At 41.9% G+C, this 16,909-nt stretch overlaps 1 protein-coding gene across 4 annotated transcripts in view; it reads right to left on the reverse strand.

The window, feature by feature from the left end:
• kif26a (kinesin family member 26A) overlaps window positions 1–16,909 on the reverse strand; it is a 160,009-nt gene that overhangs the window by 60,003 nt on the left and 83,097 nt on the right. For all 4 annotated transcript variants that reach the window (XM_033027043.1, XM_033027044.1, XM_033027046.1 and 1 more), the window contains exon 4: window positions 9,303–9,472. In XM_033027043.1, the coding sequence (XP_032882934.1) occupies window positions 9,303–9,472 (170 nt within the window). The remainder of the gene's footprint in view (window positions 1–9,302; window positions 9,473–16,909) is intronic.

Here is a 16,909-nt window from a genome sequence, read left to right on the forward strand (position 1 = left end):
CCACCCCCACACCCACCCACCCCGACCCCACCACCAACCCCCCCACACAACCCAGACACACACACACACACACACACACACACACACACACACACGTTTTAAAAGTATATAGATATAGATAGATACTAGACTGTGTGCATTGGGGAGCTGATGAAGCTGTTTTTGAAATGAGGCCCTCCCCCTGACGTCACTAGAAGGTGGTGGCATATTCTGTTTCACTGTACCGTTCGGAGGGGGGGGGGGGGGGGGGTGGAACGGGACAACATTGTGTCGTCACTGGAAGCTGGTGTTATAAAAGGTGGTTTTGGCTTTTTTTGAAACTTTGAAACTGGATAAAAACAAAGTCAATCTTTTAAATGGAATTTACTTTTATAGAGACAGACAGACAGACAGACAGACAGACAGACAGACAGACAGACAGACAGACAGACAGACAGACAGACAGACAGACAGACAGACGGATGGATGGATAGATATTTATTGTCACGTGTACCAAAAAGTGAAAAGCTTTCCATTATATTCAGTCCTCATCTCCAACCTTTTATCAATTTTGCCATTACATATATACATAGACAATAGGTGCAGGAGTAGAATATTCGGCCCTTCGAGCCAGCACCACCATTCAATGTGATCATGGCTGATCATCCACAATCAGTACCCCATTCCTGCCTTCTCCCCATACCACTTGATTCTGCAAGCCCTTAGAGCATCTAACTCTCTTTTGAATGCATGCAGTGAATCGGCCTCCACTGAAGGCAGATAATTTCACAAATTCACAACTCTGTGTGTGAAAAAGAATCTCAGTTCTAAATGGCCTACCCCTTATTCTTAAACTGTGGCCCCTGAAATGATACCAAGTACTTCGCCTTTAGACTTTACTTTAGACTTTAGCGCGGAAACAAACCCTTTTGCCCAACGAGTCCGTGCTCGTCCCAGTGCATGGGGTCCAACCGGTGATCATCCCATACACTACACTACCCTAGTACTAGGTTCAATTTTACTGAAGCCAATTAACAGTCAAATCTGTACGTCTTTGCAATGTGGGAGGAAACGGGAGCACCCGCTGAAAACCCACACAGTCAGAGGGAGAACATACAAACTCTGTGCAGACCCGAAGTCAAGATCGAACCCGGGTCTCTGGTGCTGCAAGGCAGCAACTCTACCGCTGAGCCACTATGCCGCCCGATTAGCCATTATATCCTTTCATATCAACTGGTGAGTTAGTCACTCAATTCATTGGCACAATTCTGCCCTATGTCTTATGGTCTCATTGATATTGATGAAGATTATTATAAAACACAGCAGTGAAGTTCACTGCAGCTCCGAGGCAAAACAGATGAAGTATGTTCTGGCTATCAAAGCTTTTTATGTTGAATGTAATGAATGTAACCCGAAATACAACTCACATGGAATTTCAAGCTAAATGTCATGAAACCTAAATAGATACAGTACAGCAGAACTCAATTTTACACCCTCCGATGTGGATTTGTCATGTGTGAGCATATTAAATTGGCAGATTCATTCTGCTGAAGATCTAATGACTTGACTTTAGACTTTAGTGATACAGCGTGGAAACAAGCCCTTCAGCTAGCCGACTAGCAATCACCTCGTACACTAGCACTATGCAACATACCAGGGGCAATTTACATTTTTACCAAAGCCAATTAACTTACAAACTCCCACGTCTTTGGAGTGTGGGAGGAAATTGGAGCACCTGGAGAAGTACAAACTCTGTACAAACTGAAGGTGTTGCATATTCTAAAAAATAAATATCTATAATGGTCTCGTGGTCAATTAAGACAATTCCTGACTGACGCAAAAGGTGACCTATGTAAACTCAGACTTATATAAACAGTTCTGGCTGTTTGTAATTTCCTCAACACTGTACAATCACTCAAGTTTACAATGGAAGCAAGCCGGCAATGGCGGCAGTGCTTACCCAGAAGGCCGCGCTGCAGAAAGTGCCCCGGGTGCAGCCGGGCACCACTGAGACAGTTAATACTCTCAGTGACACACACACACAGTGCTGGAGTAACTCAGCGGGTCAGGTAGCATCTCTGGAAAACACGGACAGGTGACGTTTTGGGTCGGGACCCTTTTTCAGACTCAGTGAGTTATTTAGGACAGGGGATGGGGATTCAGACTTACGTAGAATCTGACATGTAAGGGTTCAACAAAAATGTAACCCTTCAGTAAGTCGGGGATTGACTGTATTTCTACATTCACTCCAACATATTACTTACCTTGGAAACTTTTAGACTAATCCGCTCTTACATCTACGTTATCCACAGCAGACAGTGATGTGATTTAGGCTTCAATGGTTCAGAGAACATGCTAACCCAACCAGAAATTAATCTGACCATTTTCCTTTGCCGGTTTCTCATTTTCTCACATCTATTACTACACGATATCCCTGCATGACTGAGGACAAGATTTAAAACCCATTAGGATTATGACTAATTGTACTAAACAGACAGGTGTTGTCCCTTTAAATCGACTCAAAAAAAGATGCAAGTTGATTAAAATGAAAAAAATACCTATCAATGAATTTAATACACATCACAGTATGTTATATAAAGGGAAATTATGTGGATGAGGGGAAATCAATCTAAGAATGGGTGCACAGTGGTGCTGCGGTGGAGCTGCTGCCTTACAGCGACGGTGACCCAGGCCTGTTTCCATGCTGTATAACTAAACTAAATCTAAACCACCTGAATTTGTTAAGTATTTTCAATATTTTCTGTTTCTATTTTAGATACCCAGCAAATGTTTCTTTTATGCTACTAACTCCAAAGTGTTCAATGGAGCTTTCAACGTTACGCTAGTCATAGGAAGCGTTCTGACCCGAAACGGCCATGTTTTCCAGGGATGCTGCCTGACCCGCTGAGTTACTCCAGCACTTTGTTTCTATTACATTAGTCACTTTTATTTCTAAACTTTTTCTTCTTTAGCATAATCCATCACATCTTCTTAGAACGGTTTTCCCGCAGAGACCTCTCCTTCCGTAACTCCCTGGTCAATTCGTCCCTTCCCACCCAAACCATCCCCTCTCCTGGCACTTTCCCTCGCAACCGTAGGAAATGCTACATTTGTCGCTTTACCTCCCCCCTTGACTCCATCCAAGGACCCAAGCTGTCTTTCCAGGTGCGGCAGAGGTTCACCTGCACCTCCTCCAACCTCATCTATTGCATCCGCTGCTCTAGGTGTCAGCTGCTCTACATCGGTGAGACCAAGCGTAGGCTTGGCGATCACTTCGCCCAACACCTCCACTCGGTTCGCAATAACTGACCTGATCTCCCGGTGGCTCAGCACTTCAACTCCCCCTCCCATTCCGAATCCGACCTTTCTGTCCTGGGCCTCCTCCATGGCCAGAGTGAGGGCCCACCATAAATTGGAGGCAGCACCTCATATTTCGCTTGGGTAGTTTACACCCCAGCGGTATGAACATTGACTTCTCCTTCTTTCCCCTCCCCTTCCCAGCTCTCCCACAGCCCACTGTCTCCGCCTCTTCCTTTCTTCTTCCTGCCCCCCCCCCCATCAGTCTGATCACATCACATCACATCAGTCTCGACCCGAAACATTGCCTATTGCCTTCGCTCCATAGATGCTGCCTCACCCGCTGAGTTTTTCCAGCAATTTTGTCTACCTTCTTAGAACGGGAGATGCTCTGATATGGACGAGGCTTTCTTTTTTTTTAAACATTCATAATATAAATAAACATCATTCTTTTTATGTCTTTTGGGAAGCATTCTAGCCATGAAGAATGGAGCTATTAGCTGATGACCCTTCCTGACCATGCAACCTACTGTCATCCCCATTACTTTAGAGACTTTAAAGATCAGCTAGACCATTGTCACTTCACATTTGGTTCATTTAAATACAAATTCGTGACCTTTGGCTTTCAAAGTCAACCTCTGTGTACATAACAACATGTTCGGCACATTATGCTGCTGTCACTTTTTCTCATGTGAATAATTTGGTACAAAATACAAACAAACATTTAACACTGAATCTCTCCAGAATCTACGAGACCTGTCACGCACTTTCCGTAGATTGAACAATGGTGGAGCTGCGGTAGAGTTGCTGCCTTACAGCGCCTGCAACCTGGGTTCGATCCTGATGACGGGTGCTCTCTGTACGGAGTTTGTATGTTCTCCCTGTGGCCGCATGGGTTTTCTCCTGGTGCTCCGGTTTCCTTCCACATTCCAAAGTCGTGCAGGTTTGTAGATTAGTTGGCTTCTGTAAATTGTCCCGAGTGTGTAGGGCAGAACTAGTGTATGGGTGATCACTGGTCGGCGTGGATTCGGAGGGCCGAAGGGCCTGTTTCCGCACTGTGGCTCCACATGTAATTTATGTGCAAACTGACCACAGTAGTTCTTCATACAATTTACTGTCTAGGGCAAAGTTGAAGACCTGTACACCACATTTGCAATGGATGGAAATGGATAATCCTTGTCATGATACATATGTTGCTATGGTTACTATCAAGGTCAGATGTCAGGAGATTGAGACCTAACAGACAGACACAAACCTTCTCCACAGAATTTTAACAGTGCTCGATCGTAAACAGCTTCGGGATGACTCAGATTCAAATCATAGGTGTTGCATTTTTTATGAACTACACATACAGTATAACAGCATTTTCTTTGGCCATAGAGGTCAGGAAAAATGCATGATCTAAGTTATCTTGATAATACGTTAGCCCCTTTATCCAGATGGCAGAAATTTGACTCAAAGTATCAACAAGAAAACTAGTCCACTAAGTTTTGATAAATCAGCAGCATCATATTCTGACAAGACTATACAGGCCCACCAGCAATTTCCCGGCAACTAGTGGTCTGGCACCTCCTTTAAAATCCGACTCTCTTTAGTCAGAGGGTGGTGAATCTGTGGAATTCTTTGCCACAGAAGGCTGTGGAGGCCAAGTCAGTGGATATATTTAAAGCAGAGATAGATAGATTCTTGATTAGTACAGGTGTCTGGGGTTATGGGGAGACGGCATGAGAATGGGGTTAGGAGGGAGAGATAAGGTCAGCCATGATTGAATGGCGGAGTAGACTTGATGGGCTGAATGGCCTAATTCTGCTCCTATCACTTATGATCCAGACAAAATTACATGAGTGCATTAGAAATCCCCCCTGGAAGTCCCCCCGTAAAATGTGGCTCCTTGGCCGGTGAGGCGGCCAATCTTGACCTCATCTGGACCTCCGAGGCTGATCGGTGGGTTGAATTTGCCTCCTGTGGCCAGGGTTCTGGAACATCGGCCCGGCCAGAGTCGGCATAATCCGACTTTCGTGGACGGCTTTGCATTGTATCATTTATACGTGACCACTGTTAGTCTGGCAAAACAGCTGGCAATAAAGGCCCGTTGTAGCATAGATTCTAAGCACAGCAAGAGGTCCCTTCGCTGAACTTCAATCTTACCATAAAATTGGGGCATGAGGAAAATTAATGAGCAGAGCAGGAAGATGACTTTCCTTGCAATGTTGAGCTAGACCCCATCTGATCATTACAGCTCAAACAAATTGATGTCTCAAACAGAAGTTATAGGTACTAATTAAACAGCGAAATGCACAGAAGAACATCATATTAGTCATTTTTCACACTGGAGCTACTGATATGCATTTTGCTGCCATTTCATTAAGAACAAACTGTCTCAATACACTAATTGTATGCTCAGTCACAGAACAATCAGTACACTGAGCATCGTCAAGCTGTGCCCTCATAGCTAAAGCTGATAAGGTACCAGTTCTTCAGAGTAACCTCAATTATGTAGAAGCCAATTCATGGTAGATTCTAATGACCAAACGCTTATCACTGACCCATCAATTGTCAGTGCCTGCCATATGGTTTAACATTAGAGGCTGCATCCTTATCAATGCTGTTGGCTCAAGATGGAACACAGTTAGCAACCGTCCATTTAGAAACACTAACTCCATATGGAAAACAATTTTGTTAGAATCCTTTAAAAAGAAAATCCACCTTACAGCCTTTCAGCTTAAAATTTGTAAGCTAAAACTACGTCAAGCTAAGAATAAAGTCTAAAGAAGGGTCTCGACCTGAAACGTCCCCCATTCCTTCTTGCCAGAGATGCTGCCTGTCCCGCTGAGTTACTCCAGCATTTTGTGTCTATCTTAAGTGTATTCACCAGGTTATTGTGATCTTTAAAATTGTAAATATTTACTGCTATTTGCTCATGACATTATTTGAGCAGTATTGTCCTGGGAGTTTCCGTCATGCACAAAGCAAATCTTCATCAGCGCAGTGCAACATTTTTGCAGCTTGTTAGTACCTAATATCCTCCCTGGGTATTTTAAACAGGTGGGGTTAACATCAAAAGTCAAATTGACAGCGCATGCTATAAATCTGAACTGGAGATAGAAAGTGTTGCAACTAGTCAGATCAAGAGTCAAGAGTCAATAGACGTAGACTATATTCTAAATGGGGAGGTAATTCACAAATCGGAGGTGCAAAGGGACTCTGGAGGGCTGGTGCACAATTCAGTCGACTGAGTAGTAAGGAAGGCAAATGCATTTATTTCGAGAGGACTAGAATATAAAAACAGGGATGTAATGCTGAGGCTTTATAAGGCACTGGTCAGACTGCATTTGGAGTATAGTGAGCAGTTTTGGGCCCCATACCTGAGGAAGGATGTGTTTGGGAGGGTCCAGAGGAGGTTTACAAGAATGATCCTGGGGATGATTGGATTAACATATGATGAGCGTTTGACTGGGCCTGTACATGCTGGAGTTTAGAAGAATAACGAGGGATCTCATTGAAACTTACCGAATAGTGAAAGGCTTGGATAGAGTGGATGTGCGGAAAATATTTCCATTAGTGGGAGAGTCTGGACAAAATTACAAGAACGCACTTGAAATCCCTCCTGGAAGTCCAGACGAAAATGTGGCACCCAGGCCAGGTGAGGCTGCCGATCCCGACCTCATTGGGACTTCCACACTGATTGGTGGGTCTAATTAGCCTGCTATGGCCAGGGCTCGGGAACTCCGGCCCAGCAGGAGCCAGCCGATCAGTTCCCATAGCTGACATCCGAGGCCGACTTTGCGGGCCAGTATCTCAGCCCCTCAGCTGCCAAGGCAGACTGTTCCGGTGTCTTTGGACTCCTCTCGGAGACCATGACCTCTGTTGGTCCGGCAACACGGATAATCCAGAATGGGCCTGGAACCATGGGCATCGAAAAATCGGCGGTGGATCTGTATTACTCAGTGTTATGGGCATTTAAAATATTACTGTAGTGCTCTACAGTGGCCCCTTGTATTTTTGTGGTCATCCTTTATTTAAAACCCAGGCACCCTGTGGCCTTAGGTTGAACACCACGCAAGTGAAATCACCAGGATTTTTGTTATATCCAGGAATATACTTCCATCTGCCCTTAGCCTCTGATTCAATGTTGGTGCATCTTCCTGAGTCAGTTTTGGAAGCAGGTTGGTGGCTGGCACCAAGATTCTGCTTCTTTGAGCTTACTGCCATAATAGAACACCCATGTACTATATATTTATGTCCGTATGATCATTTGATTTGATTTGATTTGTTTATTTGTTCCGAACAAGTAAAGACATAAATAGGAATAAATAACAACAACAAAATCGAAATAGTCCAACAATTGGACATTCCAGGCAATATTTGCAAAGCAATGAAAAGCATAAAGCAAAATTTAAATGTCCAACACTTTTTCTTTACAAGCTCGAAAAGGAGTGAGAAGAAAAATAACTTATTTAATCTCACCCCTTCACCCTAAACCCTTCTTCCATATTTAATAATTAATTAATTAATAATAATAATACCCCAGACAATGTTTAGAGATGCATACAGACATATATATACATACAACTGATATACACATACAAGTAATATGTATGAAGTAACCAAAAAACATAAATAAATAATAAATAAAATAATAAATAAACATTAACCCCTGTTTGTCAACCATCCCCTTCATCCCTGTACCTTGTGAAAAAACGTTTTTTGTATGTCATTTTGAACTGGTTCATGTTTGGACATTGCTTTAACTCCACATTCAAACTGTTCCACAATCCTACTCCACAGACCGAAATACAAAAAGTTTTTCTGGTCGTGCGGACTCTTTGTACCTTAAAATTAAATATTCTTCTTAAATTATAACCCCCCACTCGCTCATTGAATAATTTTTGTATATTTCCAGGTAAGTTTTTATTTTTGGCCCTAAACATTATCTGTGCTGTTTTAAATGCAACCAAATCTTCTAATTTTAATAATTTTGACTGTAAGAATAATGGATTAGTGTGACCCAGATACCTGACATTGTGAATAATACGTATTGCTCTTTATTGCAGAATAGTTAATGAATGTAGCGAACTTTTATAGTTATTGCCCCAGACTTCTGCACAGTAATTTAAATAGGGTAAGATTAGTGAACAGTAGAGAATGCGGAGTGATTTGTGATCCAGAACCTGCTTAACTTTGTGTAATACAGAAATGCTTTTTGACAGCTTGGATTGTACATCATAACACAGAGGAGCAGAATTAGGCTATTCGGGCCATTGAATCTGCTCCGCTATACAATCATGGCTGATCTATTTTTCCCTCTCAATCCCACTCTCCAGCCTTCTCACTGAAAACTTTGATGCCTGTACTAATCAAGAACCTATCAATCTCCGCTTTAAAAATACCCAATGACTTGGCCTCCACAGCTGTCTATTGTAATAAATTCCACACTCACCACCTCCTGACTGAAGAAATTGCTCCTCATCTCCGTTTCTTTTATTCTGAGGCTGTGATCATAGACTCTGCCATTATTGAAAACATCCTCTCCACATCCATTATATTTCAACCTTCCATTATTCAGTAGGTTTAAATGAGGTTCCCCCCCCCCCTCATCCTTCTAAACTGTAGTGTGTATTGGCACAGAGCCATCAAATGCACTTCATACGTTAACCCAATCATTCTCGTAAACCTCCGCTGAACCCTCTCCAATGCCAGCACACCCTTCCTCAGATATGGACCCCAAAACTGCTCGTCATATTACAAATGTGGTCTGACCAGCGCCTTATTAAACCACTCATAAAGATCTCTTCCAACTTCTAATGCCATTGGCGTCATTGTCAAGAGAAAATCGACTAACGAAATGGCAGGGAGAGAAATCCTATGCATCAAATGACCCAGTAATACAACAATTGACCATGAATCGGTCCCTAAAGCTGAACCGTTATCATTTTACGTGAAAATTGCATCAGGCAAGCAGGGGTTGAGCGGAATAATTTAATTCAGTTTACAGCTTCCCGTTGACAAACAAAATGATCTCATACCTGATGAAGAAAGAAGCTGCAGCAGAGGTGCCAGAAGAAATCCTCCCAGACAATAATGAACTTTGAGCGGCTGGAGTCCCTGCGACCAAGGTCTGCCCGTTGCTGTTCTGTGGCATGACGGTCTCTTGAGATAAACCTTCTTTCCCATTCTCCGTCATTGTTGTTTGTGTCTAAAAATACAAAGAGTAAACAGTCAGGGATGGATGAAGAACTGACTTGTGAAGCATCTCGCTTTATATCATTGGAGTCTGGTTGCTTCACGTGTTGCACCAGTCTCGTGGTGATGACTCGAGTTAATTAACGTGGACAAGCATGTCTTACAATGTCCAGCATCAGAGGTTACAACCAGGGATTCACAAGACAAGCAGCGTACAACTAAGAGGTTTTGGTCAGAGTAATGCACAGTTAAACAGGCTGACAACCATGAAATAATGGGGAAATATAAACCGATTTCCATTATTGTCACACATTTTATCATTCAATTGCAGAGTTGCTGCTTGCCTTTTGTAATGAATATCTGCCATACATGGTTTGTCACTAGTCCATCACTTAAGTTTACTATCTGTTTAAGTGGCTGCTCATACAATCGTAATGAATCAAACCACATGCACGATCATTTATCTTCCCTCTTTAAAAATATCACTTTCCTTAAACTATGCCACTTTTTTTAACATAATTTACAAATGTTAAGTATTGTGCCTTCACCAAGCAGATACCTCTTTATGCTTTCCAAACAGAGACTGCTCCAAGGTTATAACTAAGACGTATAGAGTCAGAGAGTCATAGAATCGTACAGCATGGAAACAGGACCTTCGGCCCAGCAGTGAGAGAGTCTAGGAACCGAGGGTACAGCCTCAGAATAAAAGGACATACTTTTGGAAAGGAGGTGAGGAGGAATTTCTTTAGCCAGAGAGTGATGAGTCTGTGGAATTCATTGCTTCAAACAGCTATGGAGGCCAAGACATTTGGGTATTTTTAAGGCGGAGCTCAACAGGTTCTTGATTAGTACGCGTGTCAGGGATTATGGGGAGAAGGCAGGAGAGTGGGGTTGAGAGGGAAAGATAGATCAGCAATTTTAGACTTGAGGGGCCGAATGGCCTAATTCTGCTCCAATGACTCTTGAACGTGCCTATGCCGACCAAGGTGCCCCAAAATACTCAGTAATTACTTGCTTACAGTAAAGTAAAATATTATACTTTCCAAATCCCGGATAAAATCCACGAATACTAAAACACAATGATGGCTATTTTAATAGTTCAACTAAAAAAGCATTGCTCAAGACCTTTACTTTTGGGAACGGCACTTGATTAGTGAAGTGGTATTGCATCGAAAATAAATTCATATATATGTGCAGAGTTTGTATGCTCTCCCTGTGACCGCATGGGTTTTCTCCAGGTGCTCCAGTTTCCTCCCACATCCAAGAGTGGGATAACCTAGAACCAGTGTGCGGGTGATCGGTGGTCGGCACGGGCACGGTGGGCCAAGGGGCCTGTTTCCGCACTGTATCTCTAAACTAAACTAGTTCAGATGACTCACTGATATAAAATGCGAACTATTTCATTCATTAATGCCATATTTCCAGTTTTAACATCACCTTTCATGCTTATGTCATTTTTGTTGCAAAATGTAGTCTAATAATCTATAACCATATAACATATAACCATATAACAATTACAGCACGGAAACAGGCCATCTCGGCCCTACAAGTCCGTGCCGAACAACTTTTTTCCCTTAGTCCCACCTGCCTGTACTCATACCATAACCCTCCATTCCCTTCTCACCCATATGCCTATCCAATTTATTTTTAAATGATACCAACGAACCTGCCGCCACCACTTCCACTGGAAGCTCATTCCACACCGCTACCACTCTCTGAGTAAAGAAGTTCCCCCTCATGTTACCCCTAAACTTCTGTCCCTTAATTCTGAAGTCATGTCCTCTTGTTTGAATCTTCCCTATTCTCAAAGGGAAAAGCTTGATCACATCAACTCTGTCTATCCCTCTCATCATTTTAAAGACCTCTATCAAGTCCCCCCTTAACCTTCTGCGCTCCAGAGAATAAAGACCTAACTTATTCAACCTATCTCTGTAACTTAGTTGTTGAAACCCAGGCAACATTCTAGTAAATCTCCTCTGTACTCTCTCTATTTTGTTGACATCCTTCCTATAATTGGGCGACCAAAATTGTACACCATACTCCAGATTTGGTCTCACCAATGCCTTGTACAATTTTAACATTACATCCCAGCTTCTATACTCAATCTATATAGATTATATACAGTGCCCTTCGTAATGTTTGGGACAAAGACACATCATTCATTTATTTGCCTCTGTAATCCACAATTTGAGATTAGTTATAGAAAAAATCACGTGGTTAAAGTGCACATTGTCAGATTTTAATAAAGGCCATTTTTATACATTTTGGTTTCACCATGTAGAAATTACATCTGTGTTTATACATAGTTCCCCCCATTTCAGGGCACCGTAATATTTGAGACACAGGAATTTAATGTAAATGAAAGTAGTCATGTTTAGTATTTTGTTGCATATCCTTTGCATGTAATGACTGCTTGAAGTCTGCGATTCATGGACATCACCAGTTGCTGGGTGTCTTCTCTGGTGATTCTCGGCTAGGCCTGTATTGCAGCCACCTTTAGCTTAAGCTTGTTTTGGGGGCTAGTCCCCTTCAGTTTTCTCTTCAGCATATAAAAGGCATGCTCAATTGGGTTCAGATCAGGTAATTGACTTGGCCACTCAAGAATTAACAATTTTTTAGCTTTGAAAAACTCCTTTGTTGCTTTAACAGAATGTTTGGGATCATTGTCTTGCTGTAGAATGAACCGCCGGCCAACGAGTTTTGAGGCATTTGTTTGATCTTGGTTCTTGGTTCTTGGTTACTTGGTCCTCCAAAATATTCCAACTGGAATTTAAACTGGAGGTGGTGAAGGGAGGGATTAAGCCAGAAAGGGTTATTGGGAAGAAAGTGCTACTTTAAATTTAGTTGCATCTGGTTGGGTAACTATAGTTTGGTGGAGATTATTCCATGCTTTAATTGTGCGTGGGAAACAGATAGGATGTGTCTATACCCTTCAGAATTCATTATGCGATTACCATCAGCAGTTGTATCATCAATGAAGATAAATGAGCCAGTACCTTACATACATGCCCAGGCCATAACACCCCCAGCACCGTGTTTCACAGATGAGGTAGTATGTTTTGGATCTTGGACAGTTCCTTCTCTCCTCCATACTTTGCTCTTGCCATCACTCTGCTAAAAGTTAATCTTTGTCTCATCTGTCCACAAGACCTTTTTCCAGAACTGTGGTTGCTCTTTTAAGTACTTCTTGACAAACGTCTGGTAACTCGGCCATCCTATTTTTGTGGCTAACCAGTGGTTTGCATCTTGCAGTGTAGCCTCTGTATTTCTGTTCATGAAGTCTTCTGCAGATTGTAGTCATTGACAAATCCATATCTGACCACTGAAGAGTGTATCTGGTCTGTTGGACAGGTGTTTGGGGATTTTTCTTTATTATAGAGAGATTTCTTCTGTCATCAGCTGTTGAGGTCTTCCTTGGCCTGCCAGTCCCTTTGCGATTAGTAAGCTAACCAGTGCTCTCTTTCTTCTTAATGATGTTCCAAACAGTTGATTTTGGTAAGCGTAAGGTTTGGCTGAACAGTTTTATTCTTGTTTCTCAGTCTCATGATGGCTTCTTTGACTTTCATTGGCACAACTTTGGTCCTCATGTTGATAAACAGCAATAACAGTTTCCAAAGGTGATGGAAAGACTAGAGGAAAGACGAGGTGCTGAGATCTCTCTTATACCTGCATTAAGGAGGCAATTAAACACACCTGAGCAATTACAAACACCTGTGAAGTCATGTGTCCCAAACATTATGGTGCCCTGAAAAGGGGGGACTATGTACAAACACAGCTGTAATTTCTACATGATGAAACCAAAATGGATAAAAATGGCCTTTAATAAAATCTGACAATGCACTTTAACCACATGTGATTTTTTTTAAATTACAAATCTCAAATTGTGGAGTACAGAAGCAAATGAATAAATGATGGGTCTTTTTCCCAATCATTATGGAGGGCACTGTATAGTCTAAACTAAATGAAAGATATATTTTGCAACTAAAATGATATAAGCATGAAAGGTGAATATGTTAAAACAAGAAATGTAGCATTAATGAGGAAAGCATGTCCATTTTCTATTGTCATCTTAGCTAGACTGAGCCACCTAACATGGTAGGCTAATTTCAAACCATCAGTGTATCGATTTGAACAAAGCCGTTGCAGATACATAAGTGTTTTTGAAGCTAATTTAATATTTTGTTTCATTCGTCAAATCAAGATATGCATACTTATTGGGTTTTAGATAAGATCGATGCTTTAGATCTATTTTGAAGGTGAGGGAGATTAATTGATGAGCACATGTAAAAATAGATTAAGTATATACTAGGAGATTAGCGTAATGAAACTGGCCATATTAAAAGGAGTCAAAAGATATGCTGTAACCCATATTAATCAATATTTCCCAACCTATCATTAAATGTTTCCTAATCCATTAATTAAATGTTTTTAATTTATCTACTAAGGCCGTACAGCGGCATTTACTGAGCCATTACGACTTTTCACTATGTAGAAACAAGGAACTGCAGATGCTGTAGCAGACCAGGCAGCATCTTTGTACAGTTAGTTTCTAGGGTGATTTCACGAAAGGTCACTGGAGCGTAAATCCCCACTCACGTGGCCGAAATTTTTAACTGGGGGACAAGCGTCACTTCCGGTACATGTTAGTGGATGGGAAAACACGCACTTTCACACCCGTTAAAAACATCGAAAACGGCCAGGTTTTGAGCTGCAATTAAGTGAGCCAGTCGGGGTGACCGTGAGGAACAGCTACTTAAATTTACAGTCCAAAAAAAAGATAGAAACTAAGGTAAATACAAGAGGGAGCTGAAGGTGTAAAAAAGGCGGAAGTGCTAGCGGACTTTTTTCTTGGAGATTTAAAGATCCAAAATATCGGTAATTATCGCGTTTGCTCGCTGCATTTCATCAAAAGTGGCATTATTGACTTTTTATCTTTATTCATTTGTTATATGAAAAGTATTAAAAGTTAGAAATCCTTCAGTAAAATTGCAAAATCGCCCATGGTTCTCGGGTGGGGTTTAACATGCAAAATGAAAACGCTTCTGAAGCTCCATTTACCATTTAAATAATCGTAAGCTTGCATCTCAGTAAAATTGATTTCCAAACGCATTGAGATTTACGATTATTTAAATGGTAAATGGAGCTTCAGAAGCGTGTTCATTTTGCATGTTAAAACCCACCCGAGAACCATGGGCGATTTTGCAATTTTACTGACGGGTTTCTAACTTTTAATACTTTTCATATAACAAATGAATAAAGATAACAGAGTCAATAATGCCACTTTTGATGAAATGCAGCGAGCAAACGCGATAATTCCCGATATTTTGGATCTTTAAATCTCCAAGAAAAAAGTCCGCTAGCACTTCCGCCTTTTTTACACCTTCAGCTCGCTCTTGTATTTACCTTAGTTTCTATCTTTTTTTTGGACTGTAAATTTAGGTAGCTGTTCCTCACTGTCACCCCGACTGGCTCCGTAAATTGCAGCTCAAAACCTGGCCGTTTTCGATGTTTTTAACGGGTGTGAAAGTGCGTGTTTTCCCATCCACTAACATGTACCGGAAGTGACGCTTGTCCCCCAGTTAAAATTTTCGGTCACGTGAGTGGGGATTTACGCTCCAGTGACCTTTCGTGAAATCACCCTATAGATACAGAGTGGAGTCTGTGCCGACCAGATTTCACCCCTATACTAGTTCTATCCTACACACTAGGGGCAATTTACAGAAGCCAATTAACCTACAAACCCGAATGTCTTTGGAGTGTGAGAGGAAACCAGAGCACCTGGAGAATACCAATATGGTCACAGGGAGAACGTACAAACTTAGTTTAGTTTTAGTTTTGTTTATTGGCATGTGTACCGAGGTTCAGTGAAAAGCTTTTTTGTTGCATGCTATCCAGTCAGCGGAAAGACCGCATGGACAGCTCCTGGGCACCAGAGATCTGTTCAATCTTGACTACGTATCCTGTCTCTCTGGAGTTTGTACGTTCACCTTGTGCCCTCATGGGTTTACTCTGGGTGCTCCGCTTTTCTCCCACACTCCAAAGACATACAAGTTTGTAGGTTAACTGTCTTCTGTAAATTGTCCCTAGTGTGTAGGATAGAACTAATGTAAGGGCTATTGCTGGTCGGCGCACATTCAGTGGGCTGAAGGGCCTGTTTCCACACTGTATATCTAAACTAAACTAAACTACTCCTATAATCAGGATCAAACCCGGGACTCTGAAGCTGTGAGGCAGCAACTCTACCGCTGCGCCACTGTGCTCTGGAGAACATCCCTGACATGGTCTCTTGTAGATCACATTCCTCTGCCCATTTCAGTTTCTAGATTTACTAATCCTTGTTTTTAAGTATCTTCCAACAGGATTGCTGCAGGTGATAATGTGTAAAATGAAATTCTAGTTTTAGAGATACAGAGTGGAAACAGGCCCTTCAGCCCACCAAGTCCACACCGACCAGCGATCCCCACACATTAACACTATCCTACACACACTAGGGACTATTTACACTTATACCAAGCCTATTAACCAGTACATCTTTGTAGTGTGGGTGGAAACCAAAGATCTCGGAGAAAACCCAAGCAGTCACGGGTGGAACGTACAAACTCTATACAGACAGCACTTGTAGTCGTAATCGAACTCGGATCTCTGGCGCTGCAAGCGCTATAAGGCAGCAACTCTACCGCCCCTTGTTGGTTGTTTTTTTCATCAAAATCAGCTGCAGACATTGCACAGGGATGGTGCCTATTGCCAAATGTTAATGAGGCAAAGAACCTCAATGGAAAAGAGCTCCTAAGTAAATAAATATGTTAAAAGTTTATTTTTAATTGGTAGATTGGATACACCACATTTGTACAGCCATTATCCTGCTGTCATTCTGAGCCCTTGCCATTGAAAGGAACATCATCTGTGGGCTGCTGCTAATCGTGTACAGAGGGGCTGCAGAAATCCATGCATTGCAGGTAAACACAGAGACATCTGTGCTTTATAAGACCCTAAGTCTAATGTCACTGAAATTGCCTAAAGATATATCAATTTCCCAGCAATGAATTTCCATTTACTGTCGAGTGTGATGCCTCGGGTCTTTCAGATAAGCCTTCCCTTGAAATGAGAAGCTTAGAACAAAAACACACTTGTTTGCTCAAGTATGAAAAATAAAAACTAACGGCAAGCCTTTTAAGCTGTGTTTTGCCAGCTCAGTTGGATCAAGTGCATCAGTTTCTTTTGTCTGACTGTCTCGTATATTCCACTGAAGATAGACACAAAAAGCTGGAGTAACTCAGCGGGACAGGCAGCATCTCTGGAGAAGGAATGGGTGACATTTCGGGTCGAGACCCTTCTTCAGATATATTCCACTATCTTCATATATTCCACTGTCAGAGTGAGGCCAAACATAAATTGGAGGAACAGCACCTCATATTTTGCTTGGGCAGCTTACAATCCAGCAGGATGAACG

Source organism: Amblyraja radiata, chromosome 9 (genome assembly GCF_010909765.2).
Source record: "Amblyraja radiata isolate CabotCenter1 chromosome 9, sAmbRad1.1.pri, whole genome shotgun sequence".
Lineage (NCBI taxonomy): Eukaryota > Metazoa > Chordata > Chondrichthyes > Rajiformes > Rajidae > Amblyraja > Amblyraja radiata.